Source organism: Callithrix jacchus, chromosome 2 (genome assembly GCF_049354715.1).
Source record: "Callithrix jacchus isolate 240 chromosome 2, calJac240_pri, whole genome shotgun sequence".
NCBI classification, from domain to species: domain Eukaryota; kingdom Metazoa; phylum Chordata; class Mammalia; order Primates; family Cebidae; genus Callithrix; species Callithrix jacchus.
In genome coordinates, this window is record NC_133503.1 from 73,067,372 (window position 1) to 73,095,235 (window position 27,864).

The window sequence follows — 27,864 nt, forward strand, 5'->3', positions numbered from 1 at the left end:
GGTCACTTTGAAAATAGTTTCACAGTTTATTACAGAGTTAAACACATACTTGGTATACAACCAGCAATCCTCCTCCTAGGCAATTACCCTAGTGGGAACATATGCCCACAAAAACAAAACATGTAAACTACCCACAAAAACTTACACAAGAATGTTCATAGTGGCTTTAGCCCAAAACTGTAAACTGAAATGCTCACTAGTGATGAAAGGATGAGCAAACAGTGGGATTTGGATGAGCAAACAGCAGAAGGCTATTTAGCAATGGCAAGGAACTACTACTGACATTCAAAACAACAGGGAGGAACGTCAAAGACATGATGCCAATGAAGAGACCAGACAGAACATGCACCGTGCAACTCCATTCATATGAAATACTGGAGAGGCACGCTTGCAGTGGGAGCAAGTAGGTCAGTCGCAGCCAGGGACTGTGAGAAGGGGAGGGAATTAACAGCCAAGGGATAAGAGAGAACTTTGGGGTATAAGAAAAATTTTTTTTCCTTGATTTTCTGATGGCTACAAACTGTAGACACTTGTCAAAACTGATCAAATTTTACACTTCAAATTGGTGAATTTTATTCCATGTAATTGTATTTTGATGAAGCCGAGTTAAGAATTATGTTAAAAAACCTCAGTAGAAGAGTTGAAAGATAAAGTTGTGGAAACCTGTCAAAAACCACATACACAAAATAGCATAAAAGATGGGAGTTTCAATAATCAGAGGAGAAAATTAGAACGGTCTATGGTGTCCAATATTAGTGTCAAGCATTCCACAAAGAGAAACAGAAAAAAATTGAAGCTGGAAATAAAACAATAATAGAGAAAATGTCCTCCAGCCAACAGGCAGGAATTTTATTTATTTATTTTTATTTTTTGAGACACAGTTTCACTGCTGCCCAGGCTGGAGTGCAGTGGTGCAATCTCAGGTCACTGCAACTACCACCTCCCAGGTAGGTTCAAGCAATGTGCCTCAGCCTCCTGAGTAGCTGGGATTACACGCTCCTGCCACCATATCCAACTAATTTTTGTATTTTTAGTAGAAATGGGGTTTTGCCATGTTGGCCACGTTGGTATTGATCTCTTGACCTCAAGTGATTCACCTGTCTCAGCCTCCCAAAGTGCTAGGATTACAGGTGTAAGTCAACATGCCTGGCTGGGCAGGAATTTTAGACGGAAAGGCTCACTAAATGCTCAGGCAAAGGCTCATTGATGCTCTGTGGATAAAAACAGAACCACAACAAGGAACATCACTGGGAAACTTAAGGTCACTGGAGTAAATGAGAAGATCTTGAAAGTTTTCAGAGAGGAAAAACAGGTTATAAATGATTAAGAAACAGAGTGATTTTAGATTTCTTAACAACAGCCTGAGGTCCAGAAAACAATGGAGTAAAGTCCAGTTTCTGAAGGAAAATGAATCCCAGTCCTGAATTGCATCCAGTCAAATATGTGTCAGAGAGGAAAAAAGACATCTACAGACAAGCTAAGCTACAAAATATTTATTTCCTTGCATCCTTCCTGAAGAAGCTACAAGATGTGTGCCACCAAAAGGAGAGAGCAAACCATGAAAGAAGACACGGGACACAGTGAACAGCATAGTGAACTACACAGGAGAAAAGGGGATTCTCAGGATGCCAGCTGGGCACCAGATGCAGAAGGCCAAGCCTCCTAGAATGGAGGTCAGAAGGCTCCAGAAAAGATAAAGATAATGAGAGAAGGACTAAGATCAAATTAATGATGATATAAACTAAACTAAGAACCAATGAACTCTAGGAATACATTGCTTAGTGTTTAAGAGTGTAAAAACGCTGACTATTGATGAAATGAAAGCTACACTATAACCGGGTGGACAGGAAATGGAAAGTGCAGTAAGCAGGAGTAGTTGAAGGGGCAGGGGGTGAGTTTAAGTCTCACTTTTTATAGAAAGAATTCAATACATAATGCCTAAAACTCAGAAGTCAAGAGGTAGCAATACAAACATGTCACTTGGAGAAACGGAAGCAAATACATCAAATAATCAGCTAAAAGAAGAGAGAGTGGTTACTTCTAGAGAGGGGAAAATGGGGAAGTGGGGGGAGAGAGCCATCATTGTTCACTACAAACATCGTAGAGTTTCATTAAATGCCTGTATTACTTTGATTAAAAATAAATGCTTAAAAGAAAGAAAAAGGGGGGTAAAACAGAATAAACTCCAAAAAAGTGGAAGGAAATAGTGAATAGCAAAAATAAAATAAACACAAATAGAAAGGATCAGTAAAGTCAAATGTTTATTCCTTTAAAAGTTCTAAAAAAGGACAAACTTTTGACAACACACAGAAAACAAAAAGGTAAATATTATTAGAAATGTATTTACTCAACAAATACTTACTGAGACCTAGTATGCCCAAGATACAAGACCAAACAAGACAAAATTCTTTCCTCATGGATCAAAGGTTAGAAAAGATCATTTAAACAGGACACAGAAAGCATTAAGAATAAAGATCAGAACGACAAAGAGTGATATATTTTACTTCATCCAATAAGAACTGTTCATAAAGAAAGAGACATGGTAAGCTATAGACTGGAGAAGATAATAGACATACGTACCAACTGATAAAGTATAGATTCCTAAATACAGAGAGAGTTCCTATGAATTAATAGAAAAAGAAACTGTAATCGAAGAATCAGCGAAGAATAGGAATGTGTAAGTCATAGAATGTAAATAATCAATAAATATATGAAAAGATGTTCAACCTCACTAGTAACTAAGGAGATGTAAACAAAAACCACAAGATACCATTTCTCAGGTATAAGACTAAGAATTCCTTAAAACTCTGACAGTTCCAAATTTAGGCAGGGATATTAAATAACAGCAATTTGTATCAACTATTAAGTATAATTTGGAACAACTAATTTGATGATCAATTTGGGAATATCTAGTAAAGTTGAAGGAGCATATACCCTTAAGTCCAGTACCTCTACATCGATGAATATACACAAAGAAACTCCCAAACAAGGTCCATGTATATAAGGAAACATGTACAAGAATATTCAGGTCAGCGTTATCCATAACAGTAAAAAGTCTAGAAGCAACTTACACAACTGGCAGCAGAAGAATGGATAAATTAAGGTATAGTCATTGAAGGAAAAACACAATTTCAGAAATGACCTAGAGTTACATGCCTCAACAGGGATCTGAAAAAAGCCAGTTGTAGAAAGGTTTCTACAGTAAAGTACATACATATTAAGTTTTAAAGCATGCAAAGTCAAGCAAATATTGCCTAGATCTGTAGATGTCTGTGGCAAACCCATGAAGAGAAGCACAGGAGATGCTGGTATAAAATCCAAGCTAGTAGCTCTCTTTGTTATAAGACAAAGAAAACACAGAGAGGCACGGTGGACTTCAAAAGTGCTGCAGCATTCCATTTCCCAAGCTGGATGGTGAGACATGGGCATCGCTTCCTTAACGTTCTTTAAACTGTTCAAAAATACTCAATATTATTTTTTGTATACATGATGTACAATATTCAAAACAAATTTATTTTATGGTGAAAAAAGAAATGATAATGGAGTGTGTAGAAATTACACATAAGAGCAATAAATAAGAAATGGTTCTCTAAAAGAAATTCCAAGCAAATTTAAGAGAAAAAAATTCAGATTATAAATTTGGAAATAAAAGAATATAATATACAATGTTAAAGTAATAGATGATACATAGTTGTAATCTAATATATTTTATAACAAAAAGATATGATAAAACTAAATAATAAAATGTACAATTGATGTAACAAAAAGAAACCTCAACAGATTAATAAATAAGGAAGAAATTATAAAAGATACTAACAACTACTCAATTAAGGGATCAGTTTTCTTTACATTTAGTGAGTGAACAATTTTTATGTAATTTAAGCTCTTTTGAAGAGGGGAAGAAACTGTAACACTTGAAGGATTGGATGCATCTCCTGCTGGCTTCATCCCTGACTTGCCTCTTTATAGCAGCATTACATCAGTCCAAATTAGTTCAGCAGCTGAGGCTCCATTTTCTCCGTAGTGGAGTCAGTCATCCTCGCCTCACAAGTTGTAAGAATTAAAAGGGGCAGCTAACACAAATCCTCCCAAACCTCTCAGCCCAGTGCTGATCCACAGGTGCTCAAATGTCAGCTTTCTTCCGCTCCTCTGGCTCATAGCACAGCGAATAGAAAAACTAAAAAGGAAAGCTATTTACCAAAGACTTTTTTCTTATTATGATTAAAAGTAAGCGTCAGCCAGGCACGGTGTCTCACACCTGTAATCCCAGAACTTTGGGAGGCTGAGGCTGGTGGATCACTTGAGCCCAGGAGTATGAGACCAGCCTAGGCAACATAGAGAGACCATCTCCACACACAAAAAAAGTGTATATTATAAACCATGGCTAATTAGTGTAACAATGGAAAATTTCTAGATCCAATACCTTGAAAACCTATTATCATTGCTCTCTATGGTCTCTGATGTCTTAGCCAGTCATTAAGAAATGGAACAGAAATACAGAAATAAGAGGAAAAAAGCTAAAAATGAATTCAAGAATGAATATGAACTAGAAAGGGAAAATACTAGTCAATTGAGAATGACTAGCACTTTTTTACAGCAGAAATTCTCAGTAAACAAAAAACAAAATAGGAGATCTATTTTTTTAAAATATAATTTTATTAGGAGGCTGAGGCAGGAAGATTGCTTGAAGTCCAGAGTTTGAGATCAGCCTGGACAAAATACTAAAAAAGAAAGGCCAGGTGCAGTGGCTGATGTCTGTAATTTCAGCACTTTGTGAGGCTGACAGGGGCAGATCACCTAAGGTGACGAGTTTGAGACCACCTTGGCCAACATGGAGAAAAGCTGTCTCCAGTTAAAATACAAAAAATTAGCCAGGCAAGGCAGTGGGCGCCTGTAATCCCAGCTACTCGAGAGGCTAAGGCAGGAGAATCACTTGAACCCAGGGGGCAGAGGTTGCAGTGAGCCAAGAATGAGTCACCGCACTCCAGCCTGGGTGACAGAGAGAGACTCTATCTCAAAAACAATAATAAATAAATAAAAATTAGCCAGGCAGTGGCAAGCACCTGTAGTCTCAGCTATTCAGGAGCCTGAGGCAGGAGAATCACTTGAACCCAGGAGGTTCAAGGATGCAGTGTGCCATGATTACACCACTGCACTCCAGCCTGGGTAACATAAGGAGACTGTGCCTCAAAAAAACACACACACACACACACACACACACACACACACACACACATAATTTACATAAATTATACGTTATGTAGATTTACTTATTAATATAAATTTATAAAATTCATAATTTATGTAAATATATAAAAATTTAATAAATTACATATACATATAAAACTTTAATAGGAAATGGAAAAGCTATAAAACTTTCTTGAGACATAAGTTAAGTCTTCTTTGATGTCAGACTAGCTAACTGCTAATCATCCTTCACAAACCAGCCCCAGTGCCACATCACCAGGCAACTCAGAAATCAGGCCTGCAGGAACAGAGTGCAGGGAGGGGCCTGGATGCAGTGAATTGCAGCTGGCTGTACTTTCATGTCATCACCTACACCTGACTATGAAATCTCTGTAGGCAAAAAAGTCCTCTTCATCTCCATACTCCTCTCTCAAGGGTGCAATGAAGAATTAGACTTCATGAATCATGAATGAATGGATGATAGTATGATTTAAGTAGAAACAGTTGTGCCAAGGTGATGGAAGTGTGAATGAATTTGTTTTAATTTCCTCAATTTTTGTTATAAGACTCTTTGTACAACACAGAATAAAATATTTAAAATGCCTTAGTTTGGTAATGGAACATACATATTCATAGATTATTCAGAATGCTATTGGATATATTAAACATTTTTTGTTGACAACTGAGTTTTAGAGTTAAGATGTTTAATTTCCGGCTGGGCAAGATAGCTCAGGCCTGTAATCCCAGCACTCTGGGAGGCCAAGGCAGGTGGACCACTTGAGATCAGGAGTTCGAGGCCAGCCTGGCCAACATGGTGATACCCTGTCTCTACTAAAAATACAAAAATTAGCCAGGCGTGGTGGTGCACACCTGTGGTCCCAGCTACTTGGGAAGTTAAGGCAGAAGAATCACTCGAACCCAGGAGGTAGAGGCTGCAGTGAGCTGAGATTGCGTCACTGCACTCTAGCCTAGGAGACAGAGTGAGACTCCATCTCAAAAAAATAAAAAGATACTGAATTTCCATAACAGATTGGGTCCTAGATAGTCCAGGTACACAGTTATTTATTGTAGGATATAAATTCCTGCCTTCTATACTGGGTCACTGAAAAATCTATAATGAAAGGTTTGTAAAAACACTGACAGCCTACAAAATGCTAGCTGAAAGTGAAACACTACAGTGCTTGGGTAAGGCACTAAGTGCTCTAGAACACTGGGGGTTATGGGGGGAAAACACACCACTGCCCTTAAGCCACCAGATACAACGAGCTCCTCAAGACAAGTAACAGTCACCAAACTGCCATGTCTTTTGTATCCCCAGGCAACAGGTCTGTGCCACTTACTAGGTGCTAAGCACTGTGCTAGGTGTGAGCAACACAGCAAAATATGCAATAAAGCTGGTCTCCATGGCACCTGCAGTCTAAGACAATAGCTGGCAAATGTAGAAGGTAATCTATGTGGCCAAACAATATGGAGGTAGTTGAGGAAATGTGCAATGTTTACTAGAGGAGATGCCTAGTAGACACACAATAACTGGCTCTAAAGACCAAAAGTTGCCATGCTGCGGCTCCTCATGAAGAAGGGCAGGCAGAGACTGCACTGTCAGATGCTGAACAGGACACCCATGCACAGGGGTGTGGGGAGAACTGCCCAGATGAAGTTGAGTCTTTTCTAGACCACAGACTCTACTAATCTATGCCAAACAGGGAGAGAAGAAAAATCATTGCGGGAAGGGTCCAGGCCTATTACATTTTGGCAGTGCAGGCCAGGACAAATGAAGCAACAAGGTATGACAGTGAACAAAGGTGAAAGAGGCACTTTCTTAATCCATAGGCTGGTGCATTTGCAAGCCTCCCTGCCTTCCCTACCCAGCAGGGCTCCTCCCTATCTCCCACACACATGATTCTTACCAAGACAGAAGCCTCCAGAGGGGTCCTCTGGCATCCACTCTTCCCTTTTTTCCAGCTGGGAAAATATATCTGATTTGGGTCCTAAGAGTCCTGTTTTTGAGGGGAGACAAAAATGAACCACATCTGTTTATACAAGAGATAAAAATTATCGTAAAGACAAAGCCTGGCCCTCAGAACTTCCTGGAAAAGGGGATGTGATAGGAAAGCCCAGGGCCAGGTGCATTTCCAGTAGAAGGAAAAGATGACTCAAACCTAAAACAATCTGTTCACACATTCCTCCCTCTGCCAGAAAGGAAGAATTTGACCCCTAGTCACTTTTGAGGCATCTGAGAGGACTCCAAGAAAGGCCTGTGCCCAGGACACTAAGGACAGCCAAGTATTAATAACACTCTTGAAGACAGCATCCTCAATTGGTCCAACCGAACCTTCTAAATGGTGTCAATGTAAGAGTCCCTAGGAGATCCCTGAAAGTGAAGAGAAACCTTGCAGGGGTCCCACTTACCCAGTGAGACCAGGTTGCTGTAGTTCTCCAGCATCACGTCCCTGTACAAGGCCCTCTGGGCTGGGCTCAGCTGCCCCCACTCTTCCTGAGTGAAGAGCACAGCCACATCCTTGAAGGTCACCGATTCCTGTAACAACAAATTAATTCTCCTTGACCAGGGGCAACCCCTGCACATGGTTATCTAAAAAAGAGACTGGCAGCCCCTAGAAGCTTCTGGAGATTTACAGGACTGCTGGCACACAGGGAGCTGATGTTCTGTGGCCAGTTAAGCCCTCTTCAGGGTTTCCTAGGGGCTGAGCCTTGGACTAGACATTGCTACCCACTCTAAAGAAGCACACATGGTGGTGAAGATAGGCTTCCTCAACACTGAGACTTCCAACTTGCCATTCATGTAGCCCAGAACATTTTCTTTTTCTTTCTTTCTTTTTTTTTTTTTTTTGTCAAGATGGAGTCTCACTCTGTCACCCAGGCTGGAATGCAGTAGCAGCATCTCGGCTCACTGCAACCTCCACCTCCCAGGTTCAAGTGATTCTCCTGCCTCAACCTCCTGAGTAGCTGGGACTACAGTTGTGCACCATCATGCCTGGCTAATTTTTGTAGTTTTGTTAAAGACGGGGTTTCACTATGTTGGCCAGGCTGGCCTTGAACTCCTAACCTTGTGATCACCCACCTCAAACTCCCAAAGTGCTGGGATTACAGGCATGAGCCACTGTGCCTGGCCTAACCTAGAACATTTTCTCTATCTCCCTCAAACCGCCCAGCCTTGCTTGCCCTTCCTCTCACCCCAGGGGACCAAATCCTACTCAGGTCTCAGCATAGACACCACTCGCTGAGCGCAGCCTTCCCTGACAGCTCCCACAGTCGCCTATGAGGGCCATCAAGGCACTGTCCCATTTTATTGTGATGTTTGGTTTACTTTCAGTTTCCCCCACTGGACTGTTAACTCCAAGATGGGGACTGCCTGTCTCTACATCTCTTGGCCTTCCCCACATCTGGAACATAACCCATGCACTTGGCACCCATCTGTGGCTACTCAGCCACTCCTGCTTTTCTTCAGGGTGTACCTTCCCCCCTTCAATACACACACACTCCTACATACACACCTACACACAGACATACACCTACACATACACAGACACCCAGACACAACACACACCCATACCCACACCCCACAAACACAGACACGCACAAGCACACACACAAGCATACAGACCCATACCCCTCCACTTACACACACACACAACACACACCCATAACCACAGCCCCGTAGACACACACCCATATATACCTGCACACAGACACACAACCCATACCCACCCCCCACACAGACACACACATACACCTACACACACACACCCAAACTCACTCCCCCAGAGACACACACACACACCTACACACACACACCATACCTACTCCCCCACATCACACACACATGCACCTATACACACACATATACCTACACACACACACCCATACCCACGCCCCACACAGACACACATACACAAGCACACACACACACCCTATTGACACCCCTCACATACAAAAACACACACACACACCCATATCCATACACCCACATTCAAACATACACCAAATGTGCACATGCACATATACACAAACACACCCATACCCCCACATATACACACACAGAAATACAAACACAGAGACACATACACACAAACTCACAAAGACACAGCCCTGCACATCCCCCCACACACCCTCAACACACATATGCAAGCACATACCCAAACACACACACACACACACACTGTGACACACACACACACACACACAGGCACATGTGCATACACTTATGGGTCCCATGGAACCAATCTATACAATAGCACCTTGTTCCTTCTGATTAGAACTAGTCCCTTTCTTAGAAACTCTGAGATGGGGTCACAGAGGAAAGTCTCTCTGTCCTGACACACACGTGTACCTGAAACCTAACCTAATATGTAAAATCCAGTAACTATTACAGCTCTGGTCTTCCTAGCTGGTTGAGAAGCTAAGTGAGCTGGTGTTCACTGAGAAGGAAGAGGTAAGCAGAAACCCAGGAAGAAACAAAAGGTCCATGAGAAAGGACTCTCAGGTTATTCTAGACCCCACTTCCATAGCCAACATCCAGCTGTGTTTTTGCCTTTGCATTTGGGGAAACACCTGCATAAGTGCTGCTTCTGCCTAAGACAGTCTGAATTAGGTTTCTGTTACCTGCATCCAAAGCCTTGGTACATGGCAGGCAGTCAAGAAACACTTGAATTGAGGCCATGAACCAATTTGTCAGGGACTATTTATTGTTCACTTTGTATTTCTAGCCCAGATCATAATTCTTGGCACATTGTACAACCCTAACATATGTCTGTTAAACGCCAACCAAATTAAGGCAGCCTCTAAACATGAGATAAATTGTGTGACACCGACAATGACTTTGAGGAAAAGGCTAGGGAAGGAAAATATCACAGCAGACTGGAACCGTGGGTGGAGACAGGTTTCACAGAAAACCCGGTGAATGAGATGGGTCCTAAGTGACAAGTCAGAAGCCAGGAGGAGGAGGGGAGCAGACAGTAAGCTGGGCTATGTTGAACATGGCACTCTAACCTAGCTGGTCATCCTTTCCAGTGATTCCTGCCACACATTCCAGTCCTTGGGGAGGTTTAAATGTGAAGGAATTAGAACAATTTGACCTAATGTATCAGAATGTATATGCCCAAATGAATACTGTCTCCTTCAAAGTACAGTCCATATTCTTACTCTAAAGATGCTAGGCCTGCTCAAAGCGGTCTAGGAATTTACTGAACTTTTTGGAAGCATAGTCTTTTTCAATCATTTCATTGGTTAAAAAAAGGCAAGTGTCATTAAAAAAAAAAAAGCCTAGTAAATCCCACCTCCCCAAAAAAGTGTTCCCACTCTGCCCTTCTCTGAGCTCTGTGTGGGGTACCACCCTGATATGGTTTGGATGTGTGTCCCCTTCAACTCTCTTGTTGAAATGTGACCTCCAATGTTGGAGGTGAGGCCTGGTTCGAGGTGTTGGATCATGGGGATAGATCCCTCATGAATGGCTTGGTGCCATCCTCCTGGTAATGAGTGAATTCTCACTCAGTTGGTTCACCTGAGATCCAGTTGTTTAAGAGTCTAGGATCTCCTACTTCTCTCTCTTACTCCCTCTCTCACTGTGTGTTGTGCCTGCATCCCCCTTCACCTACTGCCATGATCAGAAGCTTTTTAAGGCCTCATTAAAAGTAGATGAGGCTGACACCATGCACAGCCTATAGAATTGTGGGTCAATTACACTTCTTTTCTTATCAATTGCCAAGGATCAGATATTTCTTTAGAGCAATGTGAAAAAGGACTAATACATGCCTTTACCACCTCAGATCCCTAACCTTACTTGCTAATGAAAAGAGTACAGGTTTTGATTTCATAGGAACTTGTGTTCCAGTCCCAGTTGTGACATTTATGTGACCTTTAGCAAATGATACATCAACATCCACCAGGATGAGCCAGATATGGGTGGGGGGAGGATGGTTGGAGAGAAGCAACTGAGGTCAGTGTCTGGGTGGGACTGGATTGGGAGAAAAGCTCTCGGTCTGAGGAAGGAAACATACCACACTCTTCAAATCCAGAAAGCAATTTAGGGGGAAGAAACCCCAACTCACCTGGACCATGGTTGGCAGGTGGCTGAGGGCCATTCTTTCTTCTCTGATGAGCCCTCTTAGGGACAGGCAAAGTGCTATGGAGGCAGGTGTGGAGCTTTGCACTCTTAGGACTCCTCAGGCTAGAAGGGTCTATACACCTGCAATTAAGAGAGGACTGGGTCAAAAGCTCTCATATAGCAGTACAGAGCAAGGCAGCAGGTATTCACATCCTGGGAGGCCTCCAGTACCCCAAGCAGTGAGGGCTTTAGTCCCTGTTTGCTCCCCATTCTCTCTCCTGCTTCAGAGGATGTACCTTGACTTCTCCTTGCAGAAAGCCTGCTCCAGGCCCAGTCCTCACACCTTCTACCCACCCTCTGGTCTTTCCCTTCAGCCTCACTGAGCAATCTCAAGATAATTTTTTTTTTTTGAGACAGAGGGTCACTCTGTCACCCTGGGGCTGGAGTGCAGTGGCACGATCTTAGCTCACTGCAACCTCTGCCTCCTGGGTTCAAGCGATTCTCCTGCCCCTGTCTTCCAAGCAGCTGGGATTACAGGCTCCTGCCACCACACCCAGCTAATTTTTGTTTTAGAAGAGACTGGGATTTCACCATGTTGGCCAGGATGGTCTCGAACTCCTTACCTCAGGTGTTCCGTCCTCCTCAGCTTCCAAAGTGCTGAGATTACAGGTGTGAGCCACCGCGCCCGGCCGAGAATTGTCTCTTTAACAAGATTCAGCTCCAGAACTCACCAGGATGTACCAGAAAAGGTGGGGGCGCTGGGGAGAGGCAACTGAGGGCGATGTCTGAATTGGATTGGACTGGAAGATGGCTCCCGCTCTCCTTCTCCCTCTCCCTCTGCAGCTTTGGAACAGCTGCCTAATCTGGGAGTGATGGGAGAAGAGGGAAAGGAAGGTAATCTTCTCTCTCCTCAAAAAGGAGGCTAAGGAGGCTAAGAAGGCTGGCTCTTCACTGTCGAAGCCTTTCAGCCAAGCCCTTCTCTGGCTTCAGGGTTCTCACTCTCTGGGGCCCAGTTTGGGTGGCCTGGAGTCACAGGTGGACAGAAGCTGCGTTTGTGTGCCTTGCCGGGGTAAGGACAGGGAAGGGTAGGAACCCTATTCACGCAACTCCCTTCAGCCCTTGCCGCTTCACCAGGTCCCCCCGGGGCTGCTGCAGGGGCCGCGCAGCGGCTGCCTCCGGCCTTGGCAAGTTCCTGGAGCAGGACTCGGAACCACGCCAGGCGTGTATCTATCACCTGAGCGGAATCCTTGGGCTTCTCGGAGTCCGCTCCAAGACACAAGCCAGAGGCCCTGGCCCCATCTCCTCCACAGGCACTCACAGACTCGACCCTAAGCCCAGGATGACCACCCCTGGCTGTCCTCCCTCCTCCTGTTTGGGATCAAATCTCAAACATACATTCCAGGAAGTTTGGGGCATTCCATCAGCGTCCTCCAGAATGGACCACGACCCGCACCTCCTCGGCTTTCCCTCCGCCCTTCTCCCCAGACCACCTCAGGACCACTACCGCTCTCCCTCTGCGTCTTTGACCACCGTGCCTGGTCACCCCCGTGTCGCTCTTCCAGGAGCCTCTGCCCGCGGCGAAAGATCGCAAGCGCCACATCGCAGTCAGAACACAATGAACTGGAGGCTACAGCTGGGAACTGAACTGCGCTTGCGCGTTGCCCTGGGAACCGTTGGGCCGAATTCCCACAAGTCTCAGAGCTGCGGCAGTTGGGCCTGCCACAGGGAGAATCGGCGGAGACAGTGCCACCGTGCGCCTGCGCGAACAGGGCCCCGCCCCCCGCCCCCCCCCCCCCCCCCCCCGGCGCTCTGGGCTCGGAAACTACCTTTCCCAGAGGCCCTTCCACGTCGACGCCCGCGCGCTTACCACGTACGGAATCGGTTCCCATTCTGTTGGCTTTAGAACTAGGTCTCTGCCTTGCAGTAAGGCCCAGGAAGATGCAGACCAGCGAAAAGCTGACGATGGGACAAGGGAGGTTAGTCCAGGAGAGTGACGCCCGATCACTGACGAGAGAGGATCAGGAAGGTCTAGAAGACCGAGTAGGAGGCGACCTGGCGCGTTCCTGACGGGGACCGCGCCATGGCCTGGAAGGCAGCAGGATTGCGCCTGGGCCGGGCAAGCGCCCGACACTGGAATCCAGCCTGGCCCTGCGGGCGGGCCAGTGCGTGCTGGGGTGGAGACGCCACAGCCGTTAACTAGTGCACTGTGCGGGGAGGACAAGGATGTCGGACAGGGATGTCCTGCGCGGCGCTTCAGGACAGAGCCCATGGTGGCTGGAACCCGGCTGGCGGCCCCTGCAATTTTCGGGAGGCAGAACACTTCGTGCTTGGGGTCTTTCAGAGGTGGGGACGAGGGAAAGGAAGGAGCCTGGATGCCAGGCAGTCTCCATCCTGGACAGCTGGTTGGTATTTAGACGGTGGTATTTATTTTTGTTGAGACTGGTGAAGGTGAGATGATGCCTAAGAATATCTAACTGGAGATACTTAGTTGCTTTTGAATAGGTGATTTGCATGGAGCTCAGGTAAGAAAGATGAGAGGGTTTTAACTTTGTTGGTGAAAAAAAAAATCAAGAATGTGACCTGAGGTTTGTCACATATGGAATTGTTGGCCCCCTTTTAGGAAGCAGTGTCACTGACTACAGCATTCTGTTTGGAGTATTTTTGAAGATTTCATTCTATAGACACTTTGTGTCAAGTGTTCGATAAGGCCAGGGGCAGCCGCTGCGCAGCCTCTATAGCAGTTCTGGGGGACCTGGGAAAGCGGCGGGGGATGGGGAGGATGGTTGGTGAATATCGCTGGTAACCCTTCTCTCTCCCCTCCCAAGCCCTTAGGCATACAAACACCACTTCTGGCCCACCCGTGACTCCAGGTCTGTCAAACTGGGCCCTAGAGAGTGAGAACCCCGAGCTGAAGGGCTGGAGAAATAGCTGTGAAAACCCTGCACGCATGGAGTTTTAATTGTACTAGAGGAAGGGTCGAACAAGTAGAAAATATTTATCAGGTATCGATAACACTGCTGTTAGGGGTTAGGGTGTGATGGGGCGGGGAAATGATTTCAAGTAGCATTTTTGGAAGTTCTCTTTGAGGAGGTAACATCTGAGCAGAGATTTGAACACAGTGAGGGAAGAAACGAAGTGAATGTATGGATAACGTACCTCCTAAAGGGAGGGAACAGAAATGCTGTCCAGAGAGAAGTGTTCTTGGTGAAGTCCAGGCTCAGCAAGGTCCGTATGACTGGCGAGGCCCTAGTGAACAAGGAAGAGGGGGAGATGCTGTTGCAGGGGTAACTACAGGCCTTGAAGGAAATTTGGATTTATTCTGTGTGCCTGGAAATGATTAGATTCAAAAGAGTGACATGGCTGGGCACATTTCGATAGAATCACTGGTCACCTTCAAGGAGGGCAGATAGTGGTGGGGCTAGAGGGGATACAGGGAAACCAGTGAGGAGGCAATGACAGCAGTCCACAATTACAAGTAGCCTCTCACAATTATGTAACTTTTCTACAAGGCAATTTCTTTGAGAGCCTAATGATTTTAAGGTAATGAAGGGTTCTGGGTGCCATGCTAAGGAGTTTGGATGTTATTGTTTGAGGAATGTGAGAATGATAATATGTATTGAGCACTAACTACATGTTGGGCACTTTTATTTTACATTATTTTACTTTACATTATTTAATGCAACCAAAAAGTGAGGTTTGCCCTATTAATAAATGAGAAAACCAAGGCACTGATCTATTTAGTGCCTTGCTCAAAGACCCATGTCCTTGGAACCAGGAGTCCTTCTCCTGTTGATGGAGGAAAGGTTCAAAAGTGCTCTTATTACTTGTCACCTGGATGGCAAAGAACTGATATACAAAGGCCCAAGTCTTCCAGAACTGAAAAAAGTAATGAAACCATTTATCTGACCCATTTGTCCTGGAGATGCTGTAGTTTATTAGGAGTATCTACAGGTGCCCTTCCACAGGCAAGTAAAAAACAACAAAACTATTCAAGCTGAAAAGAAGCAGTGAAACCTCTAACATGAAGCCTGACACACCCTTTGGCTTTAGCCAGAACTCACCCACTATATTGTTCTGAGCATTCACTAAGGAAGCCCCCTCTTCTGTGAAGGATTCTCATTAGGATCCAGTCTCCTCAGAGAAAGGTTAAAATGTGGTCTGGAGAATCCCTTTCCCTTCTGCTCTATTAACTATGGATATGCAAATGAACACTTATATTTGACCAAGCCCTGCATCACCAGTCTGTTTACTCTTCCCCAGGACAGTGGCTACTTGCTAGTAATTCCTGGTATTCATTTGCTGAGCCCTGTTGGGACCCTTGCAGCATGATGTAATACAATCTTTTTTTAACTTCATTTCTTCCTGCTTCTTGACTTCTACTCCGTGCTCAAGTCATACACCTCTGAGAATTTCCTATACACTGTCCTCTCTTAGCCTCTCTTGCCATTATTCTTATTTTTCCTACACGTTTTCATTTCCTCCCCTGTCTTCTATTCACCCAGCTAGTTCACTCCCATGGCACTATGTGCTAGGAGCTACTTGACAGCAGAGATGAGGCATCATTTACCCTGGAATTCATAGAAGCTGACTTATGTTAGGGGCTCAATAAATGTTAGTTGCATGAATGAACTACACTAAGTAGGAATAAGGTCTTACTCATCCTTGTCACAATAACAATCAGTACAGGCCAATCACTTTTAAGTCTCTTGACCACAGGCAGGAATCAGATAATACCAATGTGTATATAGGCAGGGAAGTAACCTACCTCGATTAAGTTCTAAGCATTCATAAATTTTTCAGAGGCCCTTCTCCTCGAGATCTGTTGTGATATTTTTCAGGAGCCAGAAGCAGTTCAAAGCTATGCACAATCTAGAAGGGGGTACTGGCACCATATTCTGCAGCACCACCTCTATTAGTCAGAGAACCCTGATTGGTAACCTCTTTAAATGCCCAGAGGCCCATTTCACAGAGCTCAAGTGGAGGTAATGGCCCTATTTGAGTCTTCTGAATGATGATCCAGCCATAGAGAAAATACCTTGTTCACCCAATTCTCTATAGTTCCAGAGGGTGCTGTGTTTCTTACTACTACCTTCACAGTCACCCTAGTGCATCCTAACTCCTGGTTTATTTCAGATTTCCCTACCGTGAGCTCCTTGTGAACTCCTGAGCTCTAAATCACCAGCAACTACTGAGTAGGTGCTCTGTAAATATCTCCTAACATATTGGTCATATCTGTCATAGTTTGCTACACACAGGCCTGCCTGCATGGACAGTGATCACATGGCAGTCCTCCTCCCACCAGCTGACTGGATGGATACATAGCCAGAAAAGGTGACTTGTGAGGCTTGTCTTAAACAGATGATCTGGACCAATGGGTTTCTTTCATGGAATTTTACAATTAGGACAGAGACACTTGGGTGTTAGAAAGAAGGTGAAAGGTCACTAGATATGAGAGCTGATGCTGACATCTTGGGTCATGTGCAAATTTAATTGTAAGCCAAGGAATCCAACCACCAGTGAGGGGATGGACAAAGCAGTAACAGAGTCCATGTGGGGTGGAAGCAGTGGTGAGGGGTGGGGGAACAGAGACAGGGAGAGAGCATACACACATCCTTGGTTGCTGGTGATTCCCAGTCGCTGCAAAGTCTGGCTGTATTGCTTTAATTACCAACAAATCCTCATATATTACTGAAACTTAAGTTCTACCTGAGAATGGACACTGAAGTGAAGGGCTTGGGTTTAACTCAGGAAATGGTAACAAAGGTCCTCTCTCCTAGACCCATATACTCCTAGTATTTCTCCCAGTTGGTTGGATTCCTTTGCTTACAATATTTGCACATGACCCAAGATGTCAGCATCATCTCTCATATCTAGTGCTTTCATCTTCTAACATCCAAGTGCCTCTGTCCTAATTTTAAGATTCCACAAAAGAAACTCATTTGGTCCAGATTATTATTGTTTCACAAATAAACAGCACCCTTCCCCTAAGTCAGGAGGCTTGAAAAGGATGGGGCAAATCATTGACACTAAGCTTCTCCACTCTCCTGCCCCCGCCTCCTTCCATATACACAATTCTCAACTCAGCATGCAGATCCTGGGTCTCCTTGCCTGTACTCAAACACAAACCACTGGAGTTAGAAAAGGAAAAGAAAGGGGAATAAAACATCAAACTAGCCTTATCCTCAGGAACTTAGATTTTTAATAATCTCTCTACACAATCTCCTCCTTTCCCTTCAGATTTTTTTTCTTGTTCCCCACATCAGCTCAAGAGATACAGCTAGAGGGGAAGAAAGGAGGCAGACAAAGAAATGGGTAGAAATTGATGGAAATGATAAAGACAGCAGCAAAATAAAGGCTCAAAAGGCAAGCACAGGACAAGAGAGAAACGGAGAAATGAAGCCTAGGATGGATGCAATGTCTCAAAATTGGTAAAACATTAACCCTAAGAGGTCACATAGTTCAGAGACACTGGATTGCTGAAGGTTCAAACAGTTAAGAGTTCACAGACACTTCATTCCCATCTACAGACATCTTCTGTACCCATCGTTTTTGGATTCTCATCTCTCCCAGTGGAAAACTTCCTTCCTCCTGTTGAAAGAGATCCCTACAGCCTCTACCCATGTTCCAGATCTTATTTTCCCACTTTGAGCTGCATATTCCCTCCTTTCTGTACCTTCACTCTTCCACATCTCTTCTTAGTTATGAACATGCTCAATCCTACCTTAAATCATACAAACACTTCCTGGCAGGTTGTTGGCTGGCTAAATCAACACCATCCTCAACCCCATCTTTTTTGTACCTGCCTCCTCTATAGAGGCTGGTAGGTTAAATACTTCTTTCCCCAGCCTTCCTTGTGCTAGGGGTGGCCATTCAATATAGCTGTGGTCAATGAGATGTAAGCAGGAGTCTACCGAGTGGCTTCTGGGAAAAACTGATCAAAGGCACTGATGTTGATCAGGGAGGTACTCCCCTCCTCCTTCCCTCCTGCCTTGAATGCAGATAATTTATTTGATGCTATGGCCATCATGATGTAACCATGATGGAAACCCCATTAAACTCAAGACACTGAATTGTTTTACATGTGAGCCAGTGACAGCCACCTCCAGATTTATGTGAGAAAATCTCTATTTGCTTACACCATCGTGGACTGGGCTTTCCATTGTTTGTAGCCCACAGCTCTTCTGATATGCTCCAAGCCCCAGCCTCCCTCTAGTTATCTTTCTGAGTCTCTCCCACTTCAGTAAGGCTGCTAAGTTCTTTTTAACATTTAACTCACTCTTCAACCTACTAAAAGAGAGATTTTAAGCTATCTTAAATTGATAGCTAAAACAAAAGGACATAATTCTATTTTTATCTTACTTTACCCTCCATAGCATTTGACAGTATTAACTATTACTATCCCCGTGGTAAAGCATCTTTTTACTTTTGTGGTACCAACTTCTGACATTTCTATTTTCTTTTGGCTGTTTATTCCACTTAGCTTCTATTAATTCCTCTTTTCACCAGCTACCCCATCAATGACAGTCTTCCCAGTATCTCCTTTATCGTTTACTCTGCTGCCTACCAGGACTCTTCCCTTGGATATTTCACAGACTCATGGAAATGTTCCCAAAGTGAACTCCATTGCCCCACAAAATTGGGCAGCTATGTTTTTTAACTACAGCAACTTTATCTACCAAAATAAGAAATCCAAGTAATCCTAGACTCTTCCTTCTCATTCAATTGGCACATTTAATCAGTTACCAAATTTCCTAGATTCTGCTTTGTTATTGCTTATATTCTTCCCTCTCCTCATACTGCCAACTGCCACTTTCTTTCTTTCTTTCTTTCTTTTTTTGAGACAGTCTCACTCTGTCACCAGGCTGGAGTGCAGTGGCTGCACTTGGCTCACTGCAACCTCGGCCTCCCAGATTCAAGTGATTCTCCTGCCTCAGCCTCCTAAGTAAGCTGGGACTACAGGCAAGCACCACCATGCTCAGCTAATTTTTGCATTTTTTGTACAAACAGGGTTTCACCATGTTGGCCAAGATGGTCTCGATCTCTTGACCTCATGATCCACTCACCTTGGCCTCCCAAAATGCTGGGATTACAGGCATGAGCCACCACACCCAGCCTCATACTGCCACTTTCTTAGTTTAACCCTTATAAACCAAATAATATATTTTACTGATTTTGATTTTCTAATCATGTCTAACACATATTTAGGACTTGGTAAAGTATGTGAAATAAACAAAACTATCTTAACTACCATAATAACCATAGATCTATAAAATCTCCCATTCTGAATATGTTTTTGAGTTGCAGTGTTTTTGTTTTGAGACACCATCTTGTTCTGATGCCCAGACTGGAGTGCAGTGGTACAATCACCGCTCACTGCAGCCTCATGCTCCTGGGTTCAAGCTGTTCTCTCACCTCAGCCTTCCGGTAGCTGGGACTACAGATAATGTGCCACCATGCCTGGCTAATTTTTACAAAAATTTTTGTAGAGACAAGGTCTTGCTATGTTGCCCAGGCTGGTCTTCAACTCCTGAACTCAAGCAGTCCTCCTGCCTCAGCCTCCCAAAGTGCTGGGATTTCAGGCATGAGCCACAATGCTTAGCCTCAACATTTTGTTAATAGGTCAGATGGCTATGTCTATTCATGTTCAGTCCTTCTGTCTTTTCCTTTCTGTGTTGATAGCCAAAATATGACACAAAGATATGTATGTGATTCTTTTGTAATTATAGGACTATGTTATTTTCTAAGTGAACATTTAACAACAGTTTAATAACTATTAATTGAAAACTCTAAACAGCATGCTATTGCACTAAGATGTGCATACTTATTTCATTAATTTATGGAAACCAGCTTGTAGTTAAGGGATAAAAGAACAGTGCAGGGAAAGACTAGGAGCATGGAAGGGTGCCAGGAATTGGTAAAGGAATATTGACTAAAACATCCAAGGAAACCAGACCATGGAACAGGAGCATCTAGACAGCGTACAGATAGCTTGAAATCATAAGAGAAAAAAGATTTCCTAGCATTCATTATATTTATGGGTTTGTAGAATTTTAGAGCTAACAGAGATCCTACAAGACAGAATTCTATCTCCAACATCATTCATATACCAAATAGAGAACCATCACCTGGTGGAAGTAGGTGTTTTGTCCAAGACAATGGCAGATTAGGACTACATCCCAGGTCTCTGGGCTGTCCAGTTAAACACTCAGATTTTTCTTTCCAGTATGAAGTCTTTGATGGCCAAAGGAGAATCTGCAGTATGATAGAGCAACCTATCTTCAGCATGAGTCTTCACTGCTTATATTAGCTACTTAAAACTTCTGATATTAAAGTAAGTTATACTTTCTGAATCAAGACTTCTCTACTTTTAGATGATTTCTCTGCAGTGCTCTGTATTATCTGATATGGTATGTTATATTTCAACTGAAAGATTCCCACAGTCATTATATTTATTAGGTTTCTACATTGTATGTCTTACATGCTTATTATTGAAGAGTTAATCATGATGTAAAGGCCAGTGAAAACATTCCTCATGTATGAGTTCTTTGATGTCGTGTAAGGTTTGTACTCCGGCTGAAAGCTTTTCCACATTCATTACACTGATAGGGTTTCTCTCCTGTATGAGTTCTCTGATGCACTGTAAGGGATGAATTCTTAATGAAGGCTTTTCCACACTGATCACATTCATAGGGTTTCTCACCAGTATGAATTCTTTGATGTTCAATAAGGTAAGCACTCTGGCTGAATGCCTTTCCACATTCATTGCACTCATAAGGTTTCTCTCCAGTGTGAATAACCTGATGCACGGTAAGGGATGATCGTCCAGTGAAATGTTTTCCACATACCATACACTCATAAGGTTTCTCTCCAGTGTGAATTCTCCGATGTTGAGTAAGAGATGAATTCTTACTGAAAGCTTTTCCACACTGATTACACTCAAAGGGTTTTACTCCAGAATGAAGTCTCTGATGTTCTATAAGGTACGTACTTTGGCTAAAGGATTTCCCACATTTGTTACATTTGTAGGGTTTTTCTCCAGTGTGGTTTCGCTGGTGTAGGGTAAGAGTTGAGCTCTTACTAAAGGCTTTTCCACATTGACTACACTCATAGGGTTTTTCTCCAGTATGGCTTCTCTGATGTACAATAAGATGCATGCTTTGACTGAAGGCTTTTCCACATTCATTACATTCATAGGGTTTTTCTCCTGTATGAGTTCTCTGATGGACTGTCAAATTCATGCTTTGGGTAAAAGCTTTCCCACACTCATTACATTTGTAGGGTTTCTCTCCAGTATGAATTCTTTCATGTTGAATAAGAGATGAATTCTTACGGAAGGCTTTGCCACACTCTTTACACTGATAGGGTTTCTCTCCAGTGTGAGTTCGCTGATGGACAGTAAGATTCATGCTCTGACTAAAGGCTTTTCCACAGTCATTACATTTATAGGGTTTCTCTCCAGTATGAATTCTTTGATGAACAGTAAGGGAGGAGCGATCAATGAAGTGTTTCCCACATACATTACACTTATAGGGTTTCTCTCCAGTATGAATCCTCTGGTGCTTAAGAAGGGATGAGCTCTGGCTGAAGGTTTTGCTGCACTCATTACATTCATAGATTTTCTTTCCTACAAACATTCTTTGCGTTTTAATTAACTCCGAATTTTGTTTGGCATCTTCTCCATGTGAATTACAATTATGGGGCCATTTAACCATAGGAATGCCTTGTTGTGTATCAAGGATTGAACCCTGATTGGAACATCTTTCAAATTCATTACCTCCACATACTCTCTTCTCAGTGAAGGTTTCCTTATGGGTAACTGCCACTTTGCTCAGATGACTATCCTGTTGTCCCTCTAACCAATTATCAGGTTCCCAGGTTTCCCCTACAGTAGAAGGCCAGATACTTTCCCTTTCCATTACTACCCTATGGCATAAATCTTCAGTAATGTTGGGTTTTGGAGTTGGCTCTTTGGTTTCAAATCTTGTCTCCCAGTCTGAAAAAAAACAAAAATTCAAATGCACATTGGTTTCTATGCTAGGAGACTGTATAAGGTGGGAATGAGAATTAAACTATCAAACTAAAATAACTTGAGCACATTTGAGAGCCTTCAATGATGTACCCCAAATTAGGTAGAAAAATAGGAAGGGAGAGAAAGAACAGTGAACTGGTCCATAGAAAATAGGGGAACTGAAAGCAGGGGATGGAAGATGTACTGGGTAAGCAGAAAAAAGAGTGAGCCTATTTAGGGGGGATGGACAGTGAAGGCACTGACCACTGGAGTAGGCTACATAATGAAGGTGGAACTAATGGAAGATATGCAGAAGAGCTGGGTTTGGGAGAGGCAGATCAGGAAACTCTGCACACTGTACCTAGTATTCCTACCAGCAGTTTCTTCTCTCCTACAAGGCCACCTAGAATTCTACACCTGATTAATCTTCCTAAAACATTACAGTGTGACACACTGTAAAAATTGCTGACCCAAAGTCAGACAAACTTGGATTCAAACCCTGCCTTAACACCATCGTAACTAGTTACTTGTCTTGCTGGGTCCTAGTCTCACAGATATAAAATGAGGCTTAAGAAATATGGTCGGGTCTGGGCATGGTGGCTTATGCCCATGATCCCAGCATTTTTGGAGGCCAAGGCAGTCAGATCACTTGAGGTCAGGAGTTCAAGACCAGCCTGGCCAACATAGTGGAACCCCATCTCTGCTAAAAATATAAAAATTTGCTGGGCATGGTGGTGGGTACTTATAGTGTTAGCTACTTGGGAGGCTGAGGTGGGAAGATGACTTGAACCCAGGAGGCAGAGGTTGCAGTGAGCTGAGATAGTGGCAATGCACTCCAGCCTGGGCAACAGAGTGACACTCTGTTAAAAAAAAAATGATAGGAAGTAAATAAGATAATGTATATGGTATAGTTTGGATGTGTGTCCCCACCCAAATTTCATACTGAAATTAAATCCCCAATGTTGGAAGTGGGGCCTTATGGGAGGCGATTAGATCATGAGAGTGGTTTCTTATGAATGGTTTAGCACTATCTCCCTTGGTACTGTCCTCCCTATCATAAGTGAGTTCCTGTGAGATCTGGTTGTTTACAAATGTGTAACACCTCTCTCCTCACTCTTTCTTGCTCTTGCTTTTGCCATTTGATGTGTCTGTTCCCCCCTCATCTAGTGCCATGATTGTAAGCCTCATTAGGCCTCCCCAGAAGCAAATGCTGGGACTATGCTTCTTGTATAGGAACTGTGAGCCAATTAAACCTCTTTTCTTATAAGTTACTCAGTCTGAGATATTTCCTTATAGCAATATGAGAATTGACTAATACAGAAAATTGGTCCCAGGAAGTGGGAAATTTCTATAAAGATACCTGAAAATGTGGAGGTGACTTTGGAATAACTGGGTAACAGGCAGAGGTTGGAAGAGTTTGGAATACTCAGAAGATAGGAAGACAAGGGACAGTTTGGAACATCTTAGAGACTGGCTAAATGTTTGTGACCAAAATGCTGATAGTGATATGGACAGTTAAGTCTCAATGAAGGTCTCAGATGGAAATGAGGAACTTACTGGGAATTGGAGCAAAGGTCAGTTTACCTATGCCTTATTAAAGAACTTGGCTGCATTGTGCCCCTGCCCTAGAAATCTGTGGAACTTTGAACTTTGAGAGTAGTGATTTAGGGTATCTCGTGGACAAAATTTCTAAGCAGCAAAGCATGCAAGAGATGGGTTGGCTGCTTCTAACAACCTATGCTCAGATGTGAGAACAAAGGAATGGCTTAAAACTGGAACTGACATTTAAAAGGGAGTAACTTTGGAAAATTTGCAGCCTGGCCACATGGTAGAAAAGAAAAACCAATTTTCAGGGAAGGAATTCAAGCAGGCTGCAGAAATTTGCATAAGTAAAAAGGAGCCAAGTACTAATAAGCCAAGATAATGGGGAAAGGCCTCAAAAGGCATTTCAGAGACCTTCACAGAAGCCCTTCCCTCAGAAGCCTAGGAGGAATGAATGGTTTCCTAGGACAGGTCCAGGGCCCAGCTACCCTGCACAGCCTTGAGACACTGCTCTCTGCATCCCAGCCACTCCAGATCCAGCCATGGCTGAAAAGGGCCAGGTTACAGCTCAAGCTGCTATTTCAGAGGGTGCAAGATGTAAGCCTTGGCAGCTTTGATATGGTGTTAAAGCCTGTGGGTATACACAGTACAAGAGTTAAGGCTTGGAAACCTCTATCTAGATTCCAAAGGATGTACAGAAAAGCCTAGGTGTCCAGGTAGAATCCTGCTGCAGGGGCAGAGGACACACAGAGAACCTATAGTAGGGCAGTGCAGAAGAGAAATGTGGGGTTGGAGCCCCATGCAGAATCCCCGCTGAGGCATTGCCTAGTAGACCTGTGAGAAGAGGGCCAACGCCCTCCAGATTCCAGAATGTAAGATTCACTGGCAGCTTGCACCCTGCATGTGGAAAAGCCAAAGACATTCAAATACAACCCATGAGAGCACTGCCAGGACTTAACCCTGCAAAGCCATGGGAGCAGATCTGCCCAAGGCCTTGGGAATCCACCCCTTGCAGCAGAGTGCCCTGGATATGAGATACAGAGTCAAAGAAAATAATTTTGAAGCTTTAAAAATTAATGACTGCTCTGATAGTTTTTGGACTTTCATGGGGCCTACAGCTCCTTTCTTTTGGCAAATTTCTCCCTTTTAGAACAGGAAAGTTTACCCAATGCCTATACCCCCAGTATATCTTAGAGGTAACTAACTTGTTTTTTATTTTATAAGCTCATAGGTAGAAGGGACTTGCCTTGTCTAAGATGAGACTTTGGACTTTTGAATTAGTGCTGAAACAAGTTAAGACTTTAGGGATTATTGGAAAGGCAAGATAGTATTTTGAAATGTGAGAAAGATATAAGATTTGGAAGGGGCCAGGGGTGAAATAATATCATTTGGATGTGTGTCCCCACCCAAATCTCACATTGGAATATAATCCCCAGTGTTGGAGATGGGGCCTGGCAGGAGGTGATTGGCTCATGGGAGCAGTTTCTAATGAACAGTTTTAGCACCATCCCTCTTGGTACTGTCCTCCCAATCATGCATGAGTTCTCATGAGATCTGGCCATTTAAAAGTGTGTAGCACCTTCCCCCGCCACTCCTTCTTGCTCCTGGTTTTGCCATTTGATGTGTCTGCTCCCCTTTTGCCCTCCACTATGATTGTAAGCCTCCTGAGGCTTCCCCAGAAGCAGATGCTGGCACTAATGCTTCCTGTACAGCCTGTAGAACCATAAGCTAATTAAACCTCTTTTTTTAATAAATTACCCAGTCTTGGCTGCACGTGGTGGCTCACACCTGTAATTCCAGCTCTTTGGGAGGCTGAGGTAGGTGGATTACCTGAGGTCAGTTCGAGACCAGCCTGGCCAACATGGCGAAATCCCATCTCTACTAAAAAAAATACCAAAAAAAATTAGCCAGGCATGGTGGTATTATTCCCAGCTAAATGGAGGCTAAGGCAGGAGAATCACTTGAATCCAGGAGGCGGAGGTTGCAGTGAGCTGAGAGTGCACTCCAGCCTGGGCGACAAGAGTGAAACTCCATCTCTAAATAAATAAATAAATAACCTAGTCTTGAGTATTTTTTATAGTAATGTGAGAACAGACTAATACAGTATGTAAACTACCCTTTGGGAATACACTCCTCTGGAACATAAAGTACCAGAACATACATGAAACTTAAACTCTTAAGGGAGGATGACAATCTAGATGTTTCTTTCCCTTAAACTTTAAGCAGGCTGTAATTTATTCACGGGGGTAAGACAGTCCTAAAGGATCCTACCATTTCCTAAATTTCCACTGTCTGAGAGGAGGCTGGAAAAGGACTTTGTAGCTACTCAGACTTCTGTTTTCTCAGATCCTATTTCTTAACCCAGACAAATAAGGGATAGAGGACGGGAACTGCAACCTGAGAATCAGCTTTTTGAGTGCTGATCAAAGTCAACAGAGTAGAGATAAACACTGAAAAAATAAAACAAAGGCCTATGTGCACAGGCTTTCCTGTGAAGCAAGAAATACGCATTTACCAGGCCTCTTTCTTCTGACCTGACCTGCTTACATGAAAAGAGAAAAAGTGGGAAGTCAAGCAGGCTCCACCTCCAGAACACATACCACCAAGTAACCCCAAACAGAGGACCTGTCAAACTGAGTATCAAAATACCAGCAGGTGATGTGTGAGTTTGCAGCTGCCTGTTGCCCCACCTCTGCATGGGGGTCAGCCAGTCACCTCAGGTTCTTTGGGAACATTTAAGATGTTATTAAACAACATAACAAGCAAAGGAGAATCTATTCACACTATTAGATGGATACAAAATTCAGATAGAACTGCTTCTATTCAAAGATAGATGATACACAGAAAATACTAAGTTTGGAAACTATGTAGAGGTTCAGGAAATAAATTTTAAAAATAATAAAAACAGGAGTGTGAGACGAAAAAAGAAATATAAAGACCAAAAGAAAGAAAAAAATGTTGGGAGAATAATTAAGTGCTTCTAGTCACCAAAAAACATCGTAAAGATAAAAAACTGAGTTCAGTGGCTCATGCCTATAATCTCAGCACTTTAGGAGGTTAATGTGTGAGGATTTCTTGAGACTAGGAATTCTGGATCACCCAGGGCAACACAGTGAAAGCCCATCTCTACAAATAACTTAAAAATTAGCAGGTCATAGTGGTAGACATCTGTAGTCTCAGGTACTCAGAGGCTGCGGTAGGAGGATTGCTTGAGCCCAGGAGTTCAAGTCTGCAGTGAGCCATGATCATGCCACTGCACTCTAGCCTGGGAGACAGAGCAAGATCCTGTCTCTAAAAATAAAAGCTAAAAAAATAGAAACTACCTACTGGGAGAAGATACTTGTAACACATGACCCACAATAAACAAGAATGGAAACTTGGAAAATAATGTTTATGAAACCCCAAGGCCACTAGGAAAAATGGGCAAGAGACTTGAATGAGCACTTAAGAAAAAGAAGCCTGAATCGTCTGCAAACATAAGCAAAGATGCCCAATCTCAACAGTAACCAAGGGAAAGCAGATTAAAGCTGCAACAAGATACCATGACTACATCCACCCAAATAACAAAATGGTAAAAATTCAAACTGACAGCTTTTGGAAAGATTCAGTAATGGAAACTTCTACGTCTTGCTGGTGGAAATGCAATTTGGTTCAAGCATTTTAAAAATAGTTTAGTACAACCTAGAACAAGCACACTGGCTGATTTAGCAAGTCCACTACTAGGTACATATACTTAGGTGGCTCTACCTTGCAACAGTATGAGAATTCATGATTCTTTACATAGCATTGTGTATAAGAGTAAAAATTGGAAACATCACAAATGCCTGTTGTCAAAAAATGGGTAACAAAATTGTCAAGTATTTATATAATGGAATACTTGACAACAATGAACATTAATAAACTAAAGCTACACATATCAACATAAATAAGCAAAGGCACATAAGTGTGTGTGTGTGTGTGTGTGTGTGTGTGTGTATAGTAACATTCAATTTAGATAAAGTTTTAAAACAGACCAAAACTAAATATATTGTTTAGAGATTCAATGACAAATGGCAATACTATAAAG

General features: G+C 43.2%; 2 protein-coding genes across 22 annotated transcripts in view; both read right to left on the reverse strand.

Moving 5' to 3' along the window:
• The window catches only part of ZNF454 (zinc finger protein 454), a 58,990-nt gene that overhangs the window by 14,632 nt on the left and 16,494 nt on the right, over nucleotides 1–27,864 (reverse strand). For 3 of the 15 annotated variants that reach the window (XR_013532067.1, XM_008989852.5, XM_078364808.1), the window contains exons 1-5: nucleotides 12,644–12,890; nucleotides 11,872–12,111; nucleotides 11,253–11,389; nucleotides 7,597–7,723; nucleotides 7,095–7,184 (exon numbers count right to left, since the gene is read on the reverse strand). Coding sequence is in view for 8 of the 15 variants with exons in the window: in XM_008989852.5 (XP_008988100.1) it covers nucleotides 7,095–7,184; nucleotides 7,597–7,723; nucleotides 11,253–11,285 (250 nt within the window). In the remaining 7 variants the exon portion in view is untranslated. Of the gene's footprint in view, nucleotides 1–7,094; nucleotides 7,185–7,596; nucleotides 7,727–11,252; nucleotides 11,390–11,871; nucleotides 12,891–14,404; nucleotides 14,495–20,373; nucleotides 20,585–27,864 lie in introns of those variants that run through there. The other 12 variants (XR_013532068.1, XM_035290810.3, XM_035290807.3 and 9 more) reach the window with 8 other exon arrangements.
• The window catches only part of ZFP2 (ZFP2 zinc finger protein), a 41,296-nt gene continuing 33,380 nt past the window's right edge, over nucleotides 19,949–27,864 (reverse strand). For all 7 annotated transcript variants that reach the window (XM_017969473.4, XM_078364812.1, XM_017969479.4 and 4 more), the window contains one exon: nucleotides 19,949–22,241. In XM_017969473.4, the coding sequence (XP_017824962.1) occupies nucleotides 20,779–22,241 (1,463 nt within the window). In that variant the 3' untranslated portion in view covers nucleotides 19,949–20,778. The remainder of the gene's footprint in view (nucleotides 22,242–27,864) is intronic.